Consider the following 12,793-nt stretch of genomic DNA (forward strand, 5'->3'; position numbering starts at 1 on the left):
GCTAAACGTTGACGTTAAAATTTTGGCTAAAGTTTTGGCCCGCAGATTGGAGAACATTCTACCCTTAATTATTTCTGAAGAGCAAACTGGTTTTATTAAAAATTGTCTCCCTTTTTTTAATATACGGTGTCCATTTAATATCTTACACTCACCTTCAGCTGGGATTTCTGCATGTGTCATTTCTCTAGACGCGGAGAAAGCGTTTGATCGTGTGGAGTGGTATTATCTTTTATCGGTTTTAGAAAAATTTGATTTTGGACAAAGTTTTATTACATGGATTAAATTGTTATATTCACACCCCCACTGCTTCTGTTTTAACCAACTCACAGCAATCCCAACCTTTCAACCTTAAACGTGGCACCCGGCAAGGGTGCCCTTTAAGTCCCTTACTTTTTGATCTGGCCATAGAGCCAGTGACCATTGCGTTTTGTAGCGGTGCTGAATTGCCGGGGATTTGGAGGGGGGGTGTTGAGCACAAAGTCTCTCTTTATATTGATGATCTTTTACTTTTTATATCAAGTCCAACTACCTCCTTATCCCCAATGTTTTCACTTAACAAATTTAGCCAGCTTTCCGGATACAAACTTAATTTACATAAGAGCGAACTCTTTCCAATAAACAGAGAAGCACAAATATTAGAATTTCATAACCTCTTTTTTAAAGTAGTAAATAATCAATTTACTTACCTTGGCATTACAGTAAGAAGGAATTATAAGCGTCTTTTTGGAGAAAATTTCACTAATCTTTTAAATCATACAAAACAAGAGTCTAGTATAGTGGTCATCCCTGTCTATGTCTCTGATAGGTCAAATTAATGTTGTTAAAATGTATATCCTTCCTAAATTTTTATACTTATTTCAATCTTTACCAATTTTTCTTTCTAAAGCTTTTTTTGACTCTTTAAGATTCTATTATTTCGTCCTATCTATGGAAGAGCAAACGTCCCAGACTATATAAAACTCACCTTCAAAAACCTAAAAGGGTAGGTGGTATGGCCTTGCTCAATTTTCATTTATATTACTGGGCAGCCAACATACGTTGTCTTATCGTTTGGTCTTACTTTTATAATCAGCCTAACTGCCCAATATAAGGTGGCAATGGAGTTGAACTCTTATAAGAATCTCTCCATTCCCGCACTTCTTGGATCGGCACTTCCTTGCCATCTGCCTAAATCAATTGTTAATCCTGTCAACAGACACACTCCGAGAATATGGGCTCAGTTCAGAAAATATAATGGTCATCACGGTTTCTCTCTCTCTAGTCCTATTCTACATAATTATCTTTTTCAGCCAGGTTTCACGATGCAGGATTTCACATTTCAAGACTGGCACAGAAAGGGCATTAGGTGCTTTGAAGATCTTTTCATAGACAATCGCTTTGCACCTTTTGAACAACTGTCTGTAAAGTTCAACCTACCCAACACTCATTTCTTCAGACATCTCCAAATTAGATATTTTATCAACCCTTTAATACCAAACTTTCCTGAGGTACCCGATAAAAATGTTGTGGACTTGTTTCTTCATAAGAACCCATTGGGTAAAGGTTTAATATCCACTATTCGAGATATGTTACTGATTTTGAGGCGAGCCCCCTATGACAAAATTAAAACTGCCTGGGAGCATGATTTAAATTTTCCTCTGTCCGATGAGGTTTGGAATTCAATTCTTAAGTCAGTTAATTCAACTACTTCATGTGCTCGCCACTGCCTTTTACAGTTCAAGGCTGTACACAGGGCTCATATGTTTAAAACTAAATTATTGCGGTTCTATCTTGATATTAGTCCCTGTTGCGACAAGTGTAAAGGGGGCAAGGCTTCCCTTATTCATATGTACTGGGCTTGTCCTAGCTTGGAGAAATTCTGGAGAGATGTCTTTTTAACTTTATCCTATATACTTAATTGCTATTTGGAACCTAATCCTCTGATTGCTCTTTTCGGCATCTCGGGAGAAGTTGACATGCATCTGAGTCCGGCTGATCGTCGTACATTGTCTTCTGCCTCTCTTTTGGCCAGACATGCAGTCCTTCTTAAGTGGAGAGATGTTGCCCCACCCACTCATGCTCAGTGGCTCAGAGACATTATGTCCTGCTTAGACCTTGAAAAGATTCATTATTCACTTCTTAATTCAGACATAAAGTTCCAAAAGGAGTGGGGACCTTTTCTTGAATATTTTCATAATTCCCATTTAGATTAAGGGTTTATCCCTCCCTTTTTTTTCTTTTGCATTTAAATCCCTTACTTCCAACTTCTTTCGGTTAAGACCTACAGTTTCTTTTTAATGTGTAGGTAGGAGGCAATATACCTTCTTTTTATAAATACAGCTCTGTGGTGATTAAAGTTCTGTTCAACTTTTCTATATATCGTAAGGTTGGCTTGGAGTTGGGTTGTGGGAGGGTGGGGTGGTAACCAACTTTATATGTTTCTACTATGGGTGCTTTTCCTTAACTGTTATGAACTGTACATTTGATATGTTTGTTTTGCACTGTATAAACCTTTTTTACTGGCTTTTTTTGTTGTTGCATTGTAAAATTTATTTAAAAACAATTTAAAAAAAGAAGAAAGTACCGATCGTATATTGAGTCCTCTGGGACAGATCTACATCCCAGTTTTAAGCAAACAAAATGTATTGTTACAAAATGTTTAATGCAGTACATATACAAAATTTGGCACCCAGCATCCTAAGGACATACTACTCAAAGTGGAAAGAGATGGGGGAGTTTAAGTAGAAAACTCCAGAGTTCAGAAACTTGAGAGGAAAAAAAGCAAAACAGAAGCAAGCAGTCAGCAGTGGTGCAGAAATTACATTTTAGCATTATATAGGCCTAAATTACTTGTTTATGATACTGAAGGAGACTATTCAACCCATCAGATCCACCTGGCTCCCAGGTGAGTAACACCACGAGTCCCATTTCCTCACTCCTTATTTCCCTGTGTAACAGTCAGAGAGTTATAAACAAGCACCCAGAACAGAACATTGGACATTTTCACCTTGAGTAAACATTTTGAAGTTGCCACTTACAAGGATGGTTAATGATATAACCATATAACAATTACAGCACGGAAACAGGCCATCTCGGCCCTTCTAGTCTGTGCCGAACTCTTACCCTATCCTATTCCCACTGACCTGCACTCAGCCCATAACCCTCCATTCCTTTCCTGTCCACATATCTATCCAATTTAACTTTAAACGACAACATAGAACCTGCCTCAACCACTTCTGCTGGAAGCTCATTCCACACAGCTACCACTCTCTGAGTAAAGAAGTTCCCCCTCATGTTACCCCTAAATTTTTCACCTCTAATTCTCAACCCATGTCCTCTTATTTGAATATTCTCCACTCTCAATGGAAAACGTCTAACCACGTCAACTCTATTAATCCCCCTCATAATTTTAAACACCTCTATCAAGTCCCCCCTCAACCTTCCACACTCCAAAGAATAAAGACCCAACTTGTTCAACCTTTCTCTGTAACTTAGGAGATGAAACCCAGGCAACATTTTAGTAAATCTCCTCTCTACTCTCTCAATTTTATTGACATCTTTTCTATAATTCGGTGACCAGAACTGTACACAATACTTCAGATTTGGCCTTACCAATGCCTTATACAAATTCAACATTACATCCCAACTCCTATACTCAATGCTCTGATTAATAAAGGCCAGCAAACCAAAAGCTTTCTTCACCACCCTATCCACATGAGATTCCATCTTCAGGGAACTAGGCACCATTATTCCTAGATCCCTCTGTTCTAAAGCATTCTTTAATGCACTACCATTTACCATGTATGTCCTATTTTGATTAGTTTTACCAAACTGTAACACTTCACATTTTTCAGCATTAAACTCCATCTGCCATCTTTCAGCCCACTCTTCTAACTGTCCTAAATCTCTCTGCAAGCTTTGAAAACCTACCTCATCATCCACAACGCCACCTATTTTAGTATCATCTGCATACTTACTAATCCAATTTACCACCCCATCATCCAGATCATTAATATATATTACAAACAACATTGGGCCCAGTACAGATCCCTGAGGCACACCGCTACACACCGTCCTCCAATCTGACACACAGTTATCCACCACTACTCTCTGGCATCTCCCATCTAACCACTGCTGAATCTGTTTTACTACATCCATATTAATGTCTAATGATTGAACCTTCCTAACTAACCTTCTGTGTGGAACCTTGTCAAAGGCCTTACTGAAGTCCATATAGACAACATCCACCGTTTTACCCTCGCCAACTTTCTTAGTAACCTCATCAAAAAATTCAGTAAGATTTGTCAAACATGACCTTCCACACACAAATCCATGTTGACTGTTCCTAATCAGACCCTGTCTATCCAGAAAATTATATATACCATCTCTAAGAATACTTTCCATCAATTTACCCACCACTGACGTCAAACTCACAGGCCGCTAATTGCCAGGTTTACTCTTAGAACCCTTTTTAAACAATGGAACCACATGAGCAATATGCCAATCCTCTGGCACCATTCCCGTTTCTAATAACATTTGAAATATTTCTGTCAGAGCCCCTGCTATTTCTACACTAACTTCCCTCAAAGTCCTAGGGAATATCTTGTCCGGACCCGGAGACTTATCCACTTTTATATTCCTTAAAAGCGCCAGTATTTCCTCTTCTTTAATTGTCATACTTTCCATAACTACCCTACTTGTTTCCTTTACCTTGCACAATTCAATATCCTCCTCCTTAGTGAATACCGAAGAAAATAAATTGTTCAAAATCTCCCCCATCTCTTTTGGCTCCGCACATAGCCGTCCACTCTGATTCTCCAAGGGACCAATTTTATCCCTCATTATCCTTTTGCCACTGACATAACTGTAGAAACCCTTTGGATTTATTTTCACCTTACTTGCCAAAGCAGCCTCGTATCTTCTTTTAGCTTTTCTAATTTCTTTCTTAAGATTTTTTTTTACATTCTTTATATTCCTCGAGTACCTTATTAACGCCAAACAGTCTATATTTATTGAAGATCCCTCTCTTTTTCTGAACCAAGTTTCTAATATCTCTTGAAAACCATAGAAACCATAGAAACTACAGCACAGAAACAGGCCTTTTGGCCCTTCTTGGCTGTGCCGAACCATTTTCTGCCTAGTCCCACTGACCTGCATACGGACCATATCCCTCCATACACCTCCCATCCATGTATCTGTACAATTTATTCTTAAATGTTAAAAAAGAACCCACATTTACCACCTCATCTGGCAGCTAATTCCATACTCCCACCACTCTCTGTGTGAAAAAGTCCCCCCTAATGTTCCCTTTAAACTTTTCCCCCCTCACCCTTAACCCATGTCCTCTGGTTTTTTTCTCCCCTTGCCTCAGTGGAAAAAGCCTGCTTGCATTCACTCTATCTATACCCATCATAATTTTATATACCTCTATCAAATCTCCCCTCATTCTTCTACGCTCCAGGGAATAAAGTCCTAACTTATTCAACCTTTCTCTGTAACTGAGTTTCTCAAGTCCTGGCAACATCCTTGTAAACCTTCTCTGCACTCTTTCAACCTTATTTATATCCTTCCTGTAATTTGGTGACCAAAACTGAACGCAGTACTCCAGATTCGGCCACACCAATGCCTTATACAACCTCATCATAACATTCCAGCTCTTATACTCAATACTTTGATTAATAAAGGCCAATGTACCAAAAGCTCTCTTTACGACCCTATCTACCTGTGACGCCACTTTTAGGGAATTTTGTATCTGTATTCCCAGATCCCTCTGTTCCACTGCACTCCTCAGAGCCTTAGCATTAACCCTGTATGTTCTACCTTGGTTTGTCCTTCCAACGTGCAATACCTCACACTTGTCTGCATTAAACTCCATCTGCCATTTTTCAGCCCATTTTTCCAGCTGGCCCAAGTCCCTCTGCAGGCTCTGAAAACCTTCCTCACTGTCTACTACACCTCCAATCTTTGTATCATCAGCAAATTTGCTGATCCAATTTACCATATTATCATCCAGATCATTGATATAGATGACAAATAACAATGGACCCAGCACTGATCCCTGTGGCACACCACTAGTCACAGGCCTCCACTCGGAGAAGCAATTCTCTACTACCACTCTTTGGCTTCTTCCATTGAGCCAATGTCTGATCCAATTTACCACCTCTCCAGGTATACCTAGCGACTGAATTTTCCTAACTAACCTCCCATGCGGGATCTTGTCAAAGGCCTTACTGAAGTCCATGTAGACAATATCCACTGCCTTCCCTTCATCCACTTTCCCGGTAATCTCCTTGAAAAACTCCAATAGATTGGTCAAACATGACCTACCACGCACAACGCCATGTTGACTCTCCCTAATAAGTCCCAGTCTATCCAAATGCTTGTAGATTCTGTCTCTTAGTACTCCCTCCAATAACTTACCTACTACCGACGTTAAACTTACCAGCCTATAATTTCCCGGATTACTTTTCGATCCTTTTTTAAACAACGGAACAACCTGAGCCACTCTCCAATCCTCCGGCACTTCACCCGTAGACAGCGACATTTTAAATATTTCTGCCAGGGCCCCTGCAATTTCAACACTAGTCTCCTTCAAGGTCCGAGGGAACACCCTGTCAGGTCCCGGGGATTTATCCACTTTAATTTTCCGCAAGACAGCAAGGACCTCCTCCTTTTCGATCTGTACAGTTTCCATGATCTCACTACTTGTTTCCCCTAATTCCATAGACTTCATGCCAGTTTCCTTAGTAAATACAGACGCAAAAAACCTATTTAAGATCTCCCCTATTTCCTTTGGTTCCACACATAGCTGACCACTCTGATCTTCAAGAGGACCAACTTTATCCCTTACAATCCTTTTACTCTTAATATGCCTGTAAAAGCTCTTTGGATTATCCTTCACTTTGACTGCCAAGGCAACCTCACGTTTTCTTTTAGCCCTCCTGATTTCTTTCTTAAGTATTTTCTTGCACTTCTTATACTCCTCAAGCACCTGATTTACCCCGTTTCCTATACATTTCATACAACTCCTTCTTCTTCTTTATCAGAGTTGCAATATCCCTTGAGAACCAAGGTTCCTTATTCCTATTCACTTTGCCTTTAATCCTGACAGGAACATACAAATTCTGCACTCTCAAAATTTCTCCTTTGAAGGCTTCCCACCTACCGATCACATCCTTGCCAGAGAACAACCTGTCCCAATCCACGCTTTTTAGATCCTTTCTCATTTCTTCAAATTTGGCCTTCTTCCAGTTAAGAACCTCAACCCTAGGACCAGATCTATCTTTGTCCATGATCAAGTTGAAACTAATGGTGTTATGATCACTGGAACCAAAGTGCTCCCCTACACAGACTTCCGTCACTTGTCCTAACTCATTTCCTAACAGGAGATCCAATATTGCATCCCCTCTAGTTGGTCCCTCTATATATTGATTTAGAAAACTTTCCTGAACACATTTTACAAACTTTAAACCATCTAGACCCCTAACAGTATGAGAATCCCAATCAATATATGGAAAATTAAAATCCCCTACCACCACAACTTTATGTTTCTTGCAGTTGCCTGCTATCTCCTTGCAGATTTGCTCTTCCAATTCTCGTTGACTGTTGGTTGGTCTGTAATACAATCCCACTAATGTGGCCATACCTTTCCTGTTTCTCAGCTCCACCCATAAGGACTCAGTAGACAAGCCCTCTAATCTGTCCTGCCCGAGCACTGCTGTAATATTTTCCCTAACAAGCAATGCTACTCCCCCACCTTTCATTCCTCTGCCTCAATCACATCTGAAACATCGGAACCCTGGAATATTAAGCTGCCAGTCCTGCCCCTCCTGTAGCCAAGTTTCACTAATTGCTATAACGTCATAATTCCACATGTCAATCCACGCCCTCAACTCATCCGCCTTCCCCGCAATACTCTTAGCATTGAAATATATACACCTCAGAAGATTTTTACCACCACTCACATCCTTTCTATTAGCGGATTTGCTTGAACTTTTAACAACATTTATTTTTAACGACTTTTTCTACCCGATTTCTTCCACTCCCTTCTTCAGCTGCTTGCTTCAACTGAAACAAGAACCATTGAAATTTTCTCTTTTTAAACCACGGCTCTCTCAAACTTTTAATCTTTCCCTTCAACCTAACAGGAACATAAAGATTCTGAACCCTCAAAATTTCACCTTTAAATGACCTCCATTTCTCTGTTACATCCTTCCCATAAAACAAATTTTCCCAATCCACTCCTTCTAAATCCTTTCACATCTCCTCAAAGTTAGCCTTTCTCCAATGATCTATGAAGTTCTCTGAAAATGCTAAGAAAATATAAGGAGATTGAAATGACTTAAATTTGAAAAGTTGTATCTCTGGGTATTGATTGATTGATCACAGATGTATCCATCAGGAACTGTTTTGAAAAGCCATTAGTAGTGATTAAACTGTGAAGCAGACATAACTACAGATCATCATGAGATCAAGGAACAGTGCTGCAGAATAACGTATTCTCATTCTCGTTAATCTCATTGGAGAATTGCCTGGCTTCGCTGGGTCTCAGAGGCCTAATAAATTGAAAAAAGTAGGACAGCAACCATCTGCTTGTACTGAGATAAGAAATAATGGGTCCATTCTACAACATCTGCCATGGCATCCACTGCCTCAACAGTGGGCAGAAGAGCTAGCTGTTACTATGGCAATAAGCGATAACTAGAGGCCTAGATTACGACAGCAAAATACTTACGTGCTGAAAGCACAATATACATGTGGATATGCTATCAGTAACAATCAATTCCATGTTCTTCTGTGCCTGATTCACTCAATATCAATAACAAGGATGCTATACAGTTGAGATGTAAAAAGGACAAGCAACAGTTCAGTTGCAACAGAATGAAAATAGACAAAATGGATTGGACCTGGACTGGAATTAAGATGTAATACTATTTCACTGGAATAAAACAAGGAAATTAAGGGAAATGGGTCTTGAAAACAAGATTGCACTCCTTACTGAACCCTGGAACTGTACGAGAACTTGGGATCACAGAAAGGACTCAGGACTAACACTCTAAAGGAAGAACCCCGGATCTGCGATTTAGAAAACAAATGGAAGCCATAAGCCTAACTATGATTGATCACCTTGTATCATGGCAGGTGGCATATTATGCAAGATGTGAGTGCTTATACTTTGTCTCTCTGCAATTAAAGGTCATTACATCAGTGAAAGCAGTATTTTCACTGATAGTATGGATATGTGGTTTGAAGCTTATTGCAGGGATAAATTTAAAACAAAGATAGTTAATATTCTGGTTCTATTTCTGATGGTTAGCTACCAGGGAGAGAGTTGAAGTTAGTGGCTTTATCTCCATTTTTGTCCCTTTGCAAGATGCAGAATATTTACAGCAATTATCCAAATTTACATACTGCAAATATCCAGTTTTCTTTCCCCAGCAAGTTTAAAACAACACAAATTCATTTCAGATGATATCCATTACATAAAGCTGATTGATGGCTGAAGAGTTAACTTACATAACTAACAAAATACCTTAATCAACTATTTATGAGGATCCATTAACAAGAGAAAGTAGATTCACAGAAGCAATCAAACGTGTTGAACATGGTTCATTTTTTTGCCAGGCTTTATTTCAGCAGTTTAAATCTGAATGCTTACCCTCTGTTTGGCTATATAAAATATGTGAATGTAGCAGGACATCATCAAAAAGATGAGGACAAACAATGGGATGTACCATCTGCAAAAAACAATTGAACAAAATAAACATGACAGTTTACAGCATTGCTTTTTTAAAATAAAAAATGGCATTACATTGTTCATAAACAGCACAACAACTAGCCACTACAGAGAAGATCCATATAATATCATTATTGTATCATGAAAACATAAAGTTTGGGAGACTGAAAAAACAGAGAATATTTTGAATGCAATAAAATACACAGAATTTTAAATGTTTTAAGCCTGTGAAAACAAGATGCAAAAACATACATTTCAGGTAAACAGGAGACAATGGAATAAGTTAGTATCAAAGACTCAGCTAGAAAGGTGCCACAGTTGGCTTCTGCCTTGGAGTAGAGAAAGAGTATTTCTACTCCTCTCTACTATCCAGTATATTCCTGACTTCAGCAAATAACACATACAATTTCAGCATTAAAGCAACAACATGCCTAAAATATATACTTTTAAAATAAGACCCACTGACTGAAATAGAAACAGCTATTGACTTAAAAGTCAGTGACAGAAAAGGGTAAAGTGAAAATATAATACCTTCACAACATGAGAACACTCAAAAGGGCTTTAAGAAGAAACACAACAGTCAATTTGTTCTCAAAATCACCTACAAGCATCATAATCACAAATAGATAATGAACAGATAATTTGTTTTGTGAGGATGATTGACTAAGGTACTGGGAATAATTCTTAAAATAATTCTGTGAGAGAATGTATGGTCACAAGTGAGGGGCCAAATGACCGGAAGACAGAAAATGCAGTCCCTTAATTCAAGAAAGATGGCAAGGGTAAGTCAGGTAATTAGTCTAATATCAGTGGTCGGAAAATTACATTAAACTCTCATTTATCTGGATTCATGTGTCTGGAATTCTCAAGCAAAATTTTGTTTTCGTTAAAATAAGCTAGAACAGTGAATTTTATTTCAGGTGTCAGCAAAATATATGTGAAAAGACATTTCTTTTAGTTTATTTAAGTTTATACACAAGGGCAATGCAGTTGTAAGCTGAGTAACAGCAACATTCTTTGAAGACCTTGTACTTCATGTTATGGTGTGTTCAGTAGTTCATTTAATTTATTTTCGTGGCATTTTACATTAATATTGTTTAGCTTTGAACTATAGAAGTGTACTGTAAAACATCCTTATTTAAAGGGGTAAGGAGATGACTTGTAGTCCAACAATTCATTTAAAGGTTTAGCCATAGCAAACCAGTGTGTGTGGTTTAATCCATTTAGATCCATTTTGGATCTCCCCCTCCCCCTCCCACTTTCAAATCTCTTACTAGCTCTTCCTTCAGTTAGTCCTGATGAAGGGTCTCGGCCCGAAACGTCGACTGTACCTCTTCCTAGAGATGCTGCCTGGCCTGCTGCGTTCACCAGCAACTTTGATGTGTATTGTGTGTGGTTTAATGTTTTCATTCCATTCTCACGCAACCAGCATTCCTATGCATGCCTGACAGCTAAGAATATACTGTAATGGCAAAAATTCTAACAGCCATGATTGAAAACACAAGGATTGATCAGTAATAGTCAGCACAGGTTTGTTAGTGGTGAATTTAATTAAGATTGAAGTGTTAAATGAATGTATTGATGAGAGCAGTGCAGTTAATTTAGCTTACATGGATTTCAGGAAAACCTGTGACAAGGTCCTAGATGGACACTAGTCCAAATGATTAGAGCCCATGGGATCCTAGGCTAGTTGACAATTTGGTTCCAAAGAAACAAAAAGATCTTGATGTACAATTCCAATGATCCCTGAAGATGACAGCACTGGAAGATATGGTGGGGGTCAAGGCATAAAGAATGACTGCCTTATTTAACCAGTGCTTCGAGTACACAGGTTTTGGTAAAACTTTATACATATTGTGAGAGGATACAGATGAGATTCACTAGGGTGTAGCCTTTTTCAGTTATGTGGAGCATAGGATGGAATAGATGGCAGGGAATTATCTCCCATATCGGATGCAGATAAATTCAAAGGAAATAGATTGGGGGTCCACGTAGGAGATTTAGACGGGATCTGAGGGTGACATTTCTCACCCAGAGAGCAGTGGATAGCTGAAACACAGCGCCCACGAGTACTGCAAACAATCTTGACAGCACTTAATAAGCATGTAGATGAGCACTTGAATCTCCTGGGCACAGAAGTCAATGGGCAAACTGGTTGGCATAGACCTGTTTCCATGATTTTATGGCTCTATGAGAATAGATGGCAAAATCTGAGTGCCAGCAGTAAAAATGTATTTATGAACAAACTACCAGCCAAGCTCTGCTGTGTCTAAATTAGGGACACACTAAGGACAAACATGAAGTTACGGTCCAAAATCACAGTTAAGAAGCACTCTGTTGGATGAAAGCTATAGCTAATGACTGACTTCTCTGCAGCAATAATGCAGTATTTTTTGGAAATTAAGGCCATTAGAGATAATGGCACTTTGGTTGGCAATGCTACGTGGAATAGAACCAATAGAATTGCTGTGCATCATGAGCAGCCTACAGATTTAGGGGCAGTCTATTTCATACTTAGAGCATTCCTGAACAGCAACTTTCAACATAGGTACACCAGTATCACGGCATATGTTTTTGAGTATTTTCCTGGCAGTTTTGGTTATTACACTACATGGGAGCAAAACCTCTGGTATCTTCAGAACATTCACCAATTTTAATATATAATATAAATATGATGCTTGCACAAAACCTTATTCAACAACATGTTGAGAGATGGCAACAAAATAGGAAGCATACATCATTTACACATAAGTATTTAAGTGCTGTGATCCCTTAAGGGCACTGAACTTCAATGTTAAAGTATGACAATGAATTTTTATAATGCTATACTTGATAGGTATAAGGAAAAGTACATTAAGATGGTGATCAACACTGGAAGAAAAGGGAACGTAAATAACTTGAAGTATACTTACATGCCAAATCTCCAGATAACATGTTCATCTGTAATCCAGCTAGAAAGAAAGAAGTATTCTTTAAAGAGGAAATAGAAATAAAGAGCAGCTGAAACCATTAGAAATTACTCAGTACATAACACAATATGTACAAGGTGCAGAACAGTTGTAGTAATGATCTAATTTT

At 38.7% G+C, this 12,793-nt stretch overlaps 1 protein-coding gene across 4 annotated transcripts in view; it reads right to left on the reverse strand.

Annotated features, from left to right (window-relative positions):
• The window catches only part of si:dkey-100n23.5, a 181,738-nt gene that overhangs the window by 56,725 nt on the left and 112,220 nt on the right, over window positions 1-12,793 (reverse strand). For all 4 annotated transcript variants that reach the window (XM_063050820.1, XM_063050821.1, XM_063050822.1 and 1 more), the window contains 2 exons: window positions 12,628-12,666; window positions 9,638-9,716 (listed from right to left, as the gene is read on the reverse strand). In XM_063050820.1, coding sequence (XP_062906890.1) covers window positions 9,638-9,716; window positions 12,628-12,666 — 118 coding nt within the window. The remainder of the gene's footprint in view (window positions 1-9,637; window positions 9,717-12,627; window positions 12,667-12,793) is intronic.

This window comes from Mobula hypostoma, chromosome 6 (genome assembly GCF_963921235.1).
Source record: "Mobula hypostoma chromosome 6, sMobHyp1.1, whole genome shotgun sequence".
Taxonomy (NCBI): Eukaryota; Metazoa; Chordata; class Chondrichthyes; order Myliobatiformes; family Myliobatidae; genus Mobula; species Mobula hypostoma.